Source organism: Barbus barbus (assembly GCF_936440315.1).
Source record: "Barbus barbus genome assembly, chromosome: 13".
Classification (NCBI taxonomy): Eukaryota; Metazoa; Chordata; class Actinopteri; order Cypriniformes; family Cyprinidae; genus Barbus; species Barbus barbus.
Window position 1 is genome coordinate 30,382,779 of NC_136741.1, and position 10,090 is coordinate 30,392,868.

At 34.4% G+C, this 10,090-nt stretch overlaps 1 protein-coding gene across 2 annotated transcripts in view; it reads left to right on the plus strand.

The window, feature by feature from the left end:
• Window positions 1-1,243: 1,243 nt before the first annotated feature.
• Window positions 1,244-10,090, plus strand: part of LOC306879572 (replication termination factor 2-like) — a 31,955-nt gene continuing 23,108 nt past the window's right edge. For both annotated transcript variants that reach the window (XM_079432617.1, XM_079432618.1), the window contains exons 1-5: window positions 1,244-1,437; window positions 3,474-3,568; window positions 6,228-6,321; window positions 7,327-7,466; window positions 9,510-9,588. In XM_079432617.1, the coding sequence (XP_079288743.1) occupies window positions 1,369-1,437; window positions 3,474-3,568; window positions 6,228-6,321; window positions 7,327-7,466; window positions 9,510-9,588 (477 nt within the window). In that variant the 5' untranslated portion in view covers window positions 1,244-1,368. The remainder of the gene's footprint in view (window positions 1,438-3,473; window positions 3,569-6,227; window positions 6,322-7,326; window positions 7,467-9,509; window positions 9,589-10,090) is intronic.

Sequence of the window (10,090 nt, forward strand, 5' to 3'; positions counted from 1 at the left end):
CATATTGCAAAACATTTAGCCATGAGAGAGGCATACGTAATCTAATAAAACACGTAACACAATTTCTGAATTACTGGTAGAGCAAATAGATAATGGAGATGAACTATATAGGCCTTATTTGATAATGCCAAATATAATGAAAAATTCACCCATGCATATTCTCATATTCATTATTATTACACCTCATATTGGAAATATAAACACACACTGGCAGTAACACCGACTTAACCATATCCATGGTTTTACACCATGGCATGCACTGTAATAAATTATACAGCCACAGTCGTACTTTACATACCGCTGCACAAACTAATGGTCACTCTGATGTGCACGTCAATGTTAAACCAATCAGTCGTTCCTGAAGGCACAGGAAATAGACTTTATTAGCACTCACCTCCTCTCCTAAGACAACTTTTAGCTCTCATCCACACAATTAGACTAAGTGGCCTGTCACTGACCATTTCGATTCATATTCATTGTCCGCAGCGTCAGAATTGGCATGAAAACGCTGAATGTTCTGGCCGTACACTCAGATAAGGAGTCGGTCAAGCCATTCCCAAAAGATATCAGTGAGTTAAAAGGACAAAACAGACAACTTAACATGCATTAAAAACAGTTTCCAAGCGTGTTGTAGCACAGATCTCTTACAAAAGGTGTACTGTGGTGGTATAGTGATGGAAATGGGCCTACTATTTTAGCAAAGCAGCCTACATGCTTTTATACAGAGGTATAAAATACAGAAAAAGTAATACCATGCTACTTTTTGTTCATTGTTGTGTACAGCAAATAAACACCACATGAAGCCTGCTAAATTTCCACTACAGAAACGTTATTTCTGAATGTTCATTTATAAATGTTTAAATAATGCAACATTAAGGGGAACATGTTTTTCAGACATTATGGGAGTTGCATGTATAATTATAGTTTTATATTAAAGTCCAGATAACTTTAAATGAACGTTGTGTTTACGTTACTGTATGTTCAGGACAAGTTCCCTGTTAGCTGTGCTGGTGGTATCATGGTATATTTGGTATTCATTTCAAATAACCGTTTTTCTTAGTGGCTTATGTCAGGATAAATAACTAAAGAACAATATTTCTGAAAAAGATTTTATTTTAGCTCCGACATGTAGTCATTTAACCGTTTGTGAACGATCGCTGCAGTCATGTCGCCATCTAGTGGTCTCTGTCTGAAACAGCATGTAACTGAGGTGTAATGTTTAAATCGCCCTGTAGGCGGCGGCATCTGGAAAATAAACGCAAACTCGCCGCTGACGCTCTTCGCTGAAGCTCCTCGGTTGTTTACAGTTTTGCCGTTTAGCTTCAGTTCAAGTTCTCTCAGTAAAACCGTGTGAATCGTATTTTCAGCATGGGATGCGACGGTGGGACCATCCCCAAAAGACACGAACTGGTTAAAGGACCGAAAAAGGTTGAAAAGGTAAGTTAAAGACGTTGCGCTTTCATAAACCTTATGAAATTAGCATGTAGCGTCTTAGCATGTCAGTAGCTCGTGAGTTTAACATCTGTATTTTCTTCAGCTGCTGTAGAATTTCAGTAAACTAAGCATGATTTATTGTGTCTTAAATACTCCTTTATTTCTGGACATTCTGGATGCTATAGCAGGGTTCCTCAAATCTTTCCCGGAGGTCCAGCCCTGATCAAACTCACCTCCCTGATCTTGAAGACTCTGATTAGCAGCTCAGGTGTAAAAGTTTGATTAGGGTTAGAGCTAAACTAAATTTCAGTACCATTGCATATTTCAAAGTATCACAGTATTGCTATCTTTACTTTGTAGTACCATGGTATTTCTTGAAGTTCTATTTACTAATTTATTACAGTATCACTGTGAGTGAGGACGAACCAGCACCGTCCTAAATATTGAAATACTATAATTTAATTTATTTGCATATTTATAAACCTTTGCAAAAAGTACAGATATTTTTCGTAAGGTTTTATGAATATGCAAATAAATACAATGCGATTCACAAATAAATGTTAAGTTTACACACACAAAAAATATATGCACACACCTAAAATATTATATTTCATGTTAAATATTTTAATATTAAAGTATATCCTATTATTTATAACATTTGGAATTGATTTCTGTAAACATGTAGCTTTTTTAGCTCACAAACTTTACATCAATTTATTGAATCTGTACTAAGGCTTTTTGTGAATGCATTTAATATTTGTGTAACACTTTATTTTAAGGTGTCATAATACAGAGTAATTACCTAATTAAGTACTTAGCCGTTGTTCTTACATGTAAGACAATGTGCTTAACTAAGTTATGGAACAGCCTGTAATTACAGTTTGTAATTATGTAGATGTAATAGACAGCTACTGTTACACATATGTATCAGACCGAGTCTGTTACACAGCTACTATGTAACCAAAAGATTGTTACATATGTGTTGCAGACTTTATATAACGTAATTATTAATGTAAGACATAAGACATTAGTGTATCAAGATTGTACTTCATATGTATCTATACTGTACACCTTATCCAGCTGCACCTTGATTCAATCCACCAGTACTCAGTTTAAATACATGTAATACGTTTCTAATTACATAAAAATGACAGAATATTACACAAACATAAGCTACTTAAAGTGTATCAAGATTGTACTTAAGTGTCCTTTATGTGTGTAGCGGCCTAAAAGCCAACCAAAGCCGCAGGAGCTGAGTGCGGAATAACTTGTGACGCGTCAATCATCTGTTACCATTGCATCTTGAGGTTTATTTCAATCCACCAAAAATGTACAATGAAAGACTTCTTGAGGCATTTAAAGATCATTTTGAATCAAGGATGTTTGATGAATTTACGGTCAACAAAAAAAATGTGTGCTCCCACACTCACCCCCTTTCTTCCTTCCGTCCTTCCGTCCTCTCCCCACAACAGGTGCTTTAATTCTCACATAATTAGTGGCACTCCCAAATTTCCCATGGTCACATGACATCACACACAAATGTTTACATGGCTCCTATAATGTGTATCTATACTGTACACCTTATCCGGCTGCACCTTAGTTTGATTTAACCCACCAGTACACATCTTAAATGCACGTAATACCTTTTTAATTACATTACAATTACAGAATATTACACAGGCATAAGCTACTTAAAATAAAGTGTATCAAGATTGTACTTAAGTGTACAAGTAGCTGTGTAACAGACTCGATCTGATGCATATGTGTAACAGTAGCTGTCTATTGCATCTACATAATTACAAACTAATTACAGGCTGTTCCATAACTTAGTTAAGCACATTTTCTTACATGTAAGAACAATGGCTGCTACTAAGTACTTAATTAGGCAATTACTCTGTATTATGACACCTTAAAATAAAGTGTTAGCAATATTTGTATTAAATGGAATTATTTAAATGCCCTAAATTTTTGATGTAAGGCCCTCATAAACCAGATACTTATTGTTTTGGTTCATAAATCTGAACTTTTTTGTTCTACAGGTTGATAAAAATGCAGAACTTGCTGCCAAATGGAAGTACTGTGCGTTGAGTCAGGAGAAGCTGAAGCGGCCCATAGTCGCCTGTGAGCTGGGCAGGTACGTTATTAAATTATGGGCATTAGGGGTGTGCATCTCATGACTCAGGCCGATACGATGCGCATCTCGATGCATAGCCAACAATACGATACATTAAAGATACATATGAAGCAGCTAGTGATGCGATGCCATTCCGATGCAGTGCGATCCAATTTCGATTTGATTCAACACAATGCGATTCGATGCAATGCAGAAAATATCAAATTCTGGTTCCATAAAGCAAATTTAACATAGGTCTAGATCAAGCTTAGTCACTGTGGCAACTTATGCTGGGAAACTATCCTGGTCTAAAGCAGGCTAACTGTCAGGCTAAGTTGAGTTCCTCTAACTCTGATCAATAGGAACACAATGATATTACCACTGACTCTCACATACTATTATTTGACTTTTTTTTACAGTTTCTAGCTATGCAGACTTTCTCTCTGGTTTTATTACAGCTGTACCTTTTATAATTTGCAGAACATTAAAATGTAAAATTGCTCTTTAAAGCAAAAAATAACTAATTAAATGTTAAAATCACTGAATTAAAAATGAAAATAAATAATAAAGAAAATGACTATTTTAACTGCTATAAGAAACACACATTAACTCATTTGAGCTTAGTAATTAGGACTGTAGCTTACATTTGATTTAGGCTACCTATTACAATAGTCCCTTTTTCTGTTAGTAAACATTGTGACGTTTTTCTGTGGGCGGAGCTTAGCTGGAGGCAGAAAGATTCCTCTGACCGCTTCACTAACGCTAGCTATGAAGACTGCAGCTTGTTTTTTTTTAACAATAACTAGAGAAATTCCGATTTTACCTGCATATGTAAGGTCACTCACTGTCCAGGACCTCGATTGTTAACTTTAACGGACGAAACCAGATCGGCCGACCTGCACATGCTCACTTGAAGCTTGGTCGATCGGACAGGATTCCCTCCGGTTGAGTGACTCACATCTACCGTGTATAGTACAGACAAACTCACAGTGTCTATCTAGTCATGAAGATGTATATATATTTCAATTTCAGCAGGCAACTATTTTTACAGCTACATTATTATTCCAGCCACAATGTATATGCAATTACATATGATAAAGCATATAAATCGTCAGTTTGTTGTTTTACACACACGCACACAGACATTATTTCATACACGACATAGTGAGATGCATAAGAAATCTTTAGTAAATCTTTAGAAATCTTTGTCTTTTGTAGCCCATAACTACAAAAGACAATGCTTTATTTAACCTTTTCTGATAAGAAGTGTGCGCTGCAAATGCGAGCATTTTTGACGATGGTTTCTGTCCAGTCCACTCGTTTTATCTCGTTTAACCACAGCTGTCGTCAGTTTTTTGTCTGGCAGTGGCAGCAGGTATGCCTTAAAATTTCTAATTAGAGCCTCTACAACATCGATTCGATGACAGAAAATTCTGTCATCATTTACTCACCCTCAAGTAGTTCCAAACCTGTATGAATTTCTCTGTTCTGCCGAACACAAAGATATTTTGAAGAAAGTTTGTAACCAGGCTGTTTTGGGGTACCATTGACTTCCATAGTAGGAAATAAAAATACTATGGAAGTCAGTGGTGCCCCAGAACTGCTGTTTCCCACAATCTTCAGAATATCTTCCTTTGTGTTCAGCAGAACAAAGACATTCATACAGGCTTGGAACTACTTGAGGGTGAGTAAATGATGACAGAATTTTAATTTTTGGGTGAACTATCCCTTTAAGGGCTGTTTAAAAATAAACGTGCAGAAATTAGTGAGATTGTGTGAACTTAATTTGTTGTTTATGGAACTGCTTTAGCCCGATTGATTTGTTAGGTTATTTCAGGTTAGGTTTTGGACTTTAATCCCCGCTTTTCCTCAGTTCTCCGCAGTGCTGTGATTTGTCATATTCACACAGCAGCAGCAGTGGTGATGAGAACGCGCTTGAGCAACAGATTAGAGAGGTCAAATCAATCTACAGATGAAATATTGGTCACTTTTTAAATCAAATATAGCGCATCCACTAGTAATTATATATAAATAAATAGTTTTTTAAACCAATGCATCGCATCGTTAATTTTTTATGCCGATGCACTGAGCAAATCGGGGAATCTCCCCATCCCTAAATTGTGCATGATTTTGCTTATAAAGGTGATATACCGTTAGCTAAAGCAGTTGTTATTTAACGTATTTATTCAGTAAGTTACCATATGATAAGCAGGATCAGTGCAACGTAATTATCATCAGATGGTTATTACAAAATCAAAGGTTCAGGCTGAAATGGGATATATTTTGACCGATAATGACTTTCTGCCTTGCATAACACCTGTTCTTTAGATTTACCATTATTATTGCATAACAACCAACCTTTAACTGTGGTAAAGGTGGTATTAACTGTGGTATCTGAAATAAGATCAGACTAACCACCATGAATGGATCCTCATGAAAAAGATCCACAGTTTTCAATAGAATTTGAATTTTTTTGAATAAGCGTGTTTTAGCGCCCAATAAAAGTGTTGAATTCACGGCTCTGGTTGGCATATTTTACCATATTTAAATCCATTCTGCTGAATTTCACTCATGATGCATGAATCAGTGTGAACAATTATGGTATTATCTGTACTAAAAATATAGTGAAACCATGGTGAATTTAGCATTTTCTGCTTAAAAATCATTTTTCTTCCACCAGACTGTATAACAAAGATGCGATCATTGAGTACTTGTTGGATAAATCAGCGGAGAGGCCAAACGTCGAGGTTGTTACACAGATCCGTAGCATCAAGGTCAGTAAACACAGACAAATGATCATCATACTCTAAATGACAACTTGTGGTGAAAAAAAGGGTTTCATCCGGTTATATGCCTGCACATGATGTTTAAACTGTATGCTTTTAATTTCATCATTTACTATGTTTACATGCACCCTCATAATGCACTTTTAAGCGATTTAGGCAGTATTGCAATTAAGCTTTACCTCATGTAAATGCAATACTTCAATCAAACTGATGCAGTTAAGCTCATAATCATAGTAACCGTAATCACATTAAAATATGTGGAGTATGACGAGTGAAAAAAAAAGCATGTAAACAGGAGTGAAAATGCTTGCTTATGCCATGTAAATATCTAACTGCAATTAAGTCTTCATAATCGGTGCACATGTAAACATAGTCACTGAGATACTGTCATAGTTTTTATTTTATATTATCCATGACTATCATATATATTGACAGTGATTTGCAGAAGGCACCCACTAAAATGTCATTCAATGTAACAATATTTTCTATTTAATATATTCTATTAATGATCACAGTGCAGCCCTAAAAGCTAATTAATTGTAATTTTAAATCATCACAGATCTTTGCCACTATCATTCAGATCCCATTTGTCAGCTAGAAGTCATTTAAAATATAATAAAATGTAGTATAATCACTTATAGGATGGAACATTATTTTACCCGTATTTTGTTATTTGATTTTCACAAACGTTATTTGAAACATTAAAGTTGACAATTTACTTTTATACAATTTACTTATTATGGGTCGATGCATATGAAATCACTTTTGTGGATTTAATTTGATGCAGACACCAAAATGAGATATCTTGTCTTTGATGTAGTTTTTATCCATTTTTATTTCAGTTTTAGCTATTTTAGTACACCCCAAATGTTGCCTTGACAACTAGAAGAAAAAAACGTTTTTAGTTAGCATTTATATTATTTTATAAAAAAAATTGTTTTTGTTTTTTTTAATGGATTTAGTCAAATCTAATAAGCCTGGTGTGTTTGACAGGATGTGAAGGAGCTGAATCTGACGGATAACCCAGCATGGGAGGGTGAGAGGCACAACATTAAAGGGGACTGTTATGAAGACATGAACTGTGCAATGTTCATCTGTCCTGTGGTTGGTCTAGAGATGAACGGAAAACACAAGTAAGACCACATCTTGTTCATGCACCAGTTTTGACTTTAACCACAGCACATCTGACTCATACACAGCGAAGTGTGCGGTGTTAGTATACTTCCCTCTGTCTCAGTGTTATGTGAAGACTCAACTTTCAGCGAACTAATCATTGGTGGATTCCTCTGAAAAACATTTGGTGTTCAGAAAACGTTTTGAAAAAACACAGCAACACTAATGAAGCCTAAACGATATGCTTCACCTAAAATAGAATTAAAAGTTCATATAAAGTTTTAGCCTATACACTGAAAATGTAGTATAATACATTGGTTGGTGATAGTTTGGGTGTATTTTTTGTCACTATAAATTTCAGTAATGTAAAAATATCACCTGATCAGTAGGGGTGTGCGATATATATCGTCTGCGATACTATCGGAATTGTTTTAACGATGTGCAATTTGACAATATTGAGTATTTTGCAAAAACCAAGCAAATCACCTACGGAGTGCACGCATACATTAGCCTACGTGGTGATGAAGAGGGTTAAACAGTTGCACATTTAGTGTTCTTTCACTGCACGATTCAGTCTATTAAAATGCATTAAGAATGATCGCAAAATTCAAGATATGGGGCAGAAAATTTATATATTTACGTTTCATATCGTTAAAATCACACAAAGAATGCCGTACTTCAAAAATAAGCATGATTACAAATGTGATATTGATTTTATACAACAGTTAAATAAACAATAATTTAATATTAGGAGACTTACGTTTTAGTCACCATATTGCCTGTTTTTGTTCCAAACAGCTACAGCACTGCTTTGCATCTCTGAGCAACATGACGGTTTTTCGTTCCTGAATGAATCAACCGTTAAATGATTCGGTTCAGTCGCAATGACTCACTGATTACCAGTGACTTTCTGCCATCTAATGGTGTTTTATGTTTAAAATGTAAAAAAAAATATGCATTGGTAAAACTCCATGTCCCACTGAGCTGCATTAAACAGTGTGTAAATACATCTAAATGCCACTTCAGATGCAACGTCTGCAAAGATTCATTTTGATGAGACTGGTTTCATTTGTTTGGTAACAGCCTAAATGTGTATTATCTTAATTGACTGATTAAATGTAACTATTTGACTCAAAAGATGTATACTTTTAGAAAACAATTGCTGTATTAAAGGTAAAAATCTATTTAAACTTAAATGAAAAGATTAATTAATCACTGATGTGAACTGACCACACAGAATATGAAGAATATCAAAAACTGCAGCTGTCCACGGTAGTCAGATATCAGCACAACACACTCTGCAAAATATCGTCTAATTAGCGTTATTGAAAAAAAAAATTTGAGATATCATTTTTGTTAAATATCGCACACCCCTACTGATCAGGTTGAATAACATCTCAAATAACACCCTTTTTTTTAACAGCTTTTTCTATATTTTTTACTTTTTACTTTACTTTTTTCTTCGCATTTTGCTTTCAAATCATCAAGCCAGTTTGCTTGGTAGCTTTCCAATATTATTTGGACAGTAGGTATCATGAAATAGCAATGAACATGTTCATTTGTAAGCTTAGAATGGTCATTGTTAATGTTTATAATGAAATTATAAATGTATTGGCATATGTAGAACATTTAACATTAAACTGCTATATTAATAAATGCTGTTAAAATATTATTTATTGTTAGTTTAGATTATGATGAAAATATCATAAACAAAACATAATCTAAATCCAATTCTGCTAGAGCTTTTCTCTAAACTAACTTTACTTGATGGCATTTTGCACTAAGCTTTAGTTTGTTAATAGCAGATAACTACATTAATTGATGCTAATTTCAGTATTTACAAACACATTTTTAAAATCAAAAGTTAACAAAGGTGAATTCAAATATTAATTGGATTTTTTATTAACTGTAATTTTTTAACAATGTATATGTAGTTGTTAATTATAGTAATAAAAGTTTAAAGCTGCCAAGTGGAAATTATGTGTTCGATTCCTCTTGATATTTTCCTGTTTTCATGAGATGGTTCTTGTGGTTGTAATCAGTTCTGTTCTGTCTGTCTTGAGGTTTTTATACTTGCAGACCTGTGGGTGTGTTTTCTCCGAACGAGCGCTCAGAGAGGTGAAGACTGAAATCTGCCATAAGGTAGGTGAAAAGCAGCGCTCTTGATTCTCTTCAGTCTTTCACGTTTCTGTGGCCTGTTATCGATCTCTTCCTTTTGTCTTTGCATAGGCGCTTTATTACAGCAGCTGTATGTTAATAATGTTCCTGAAACCTTAGACCATAAATGACCAGAGGCATAATGTAATTCATTGTTTACTTTAAGAAAATTGTCCATATAATCTTAGTTAAATGTTGATCAAAGGTCAGAGATAATGGTTTTCAATAGATCTTAATGCGTTTTCATTTAACATTCAGTTTTTCATAGAGCTTATGTCTATAATATGTTTACGCTAATGCACATGCACAGCCTGAACAAGCCTACAAATATTGCTTATTTTATTCCTAATTTGCACCACAGAAATAAATTATATTAAAATAATTTACAATAGAAAACAGCTATTTTTAATTGTAAAAAAATGATATTGCTAAATTCCTAATTTGCACCACAGAAATAAATTATTTTTTTAAATTTACGATAGAAAAC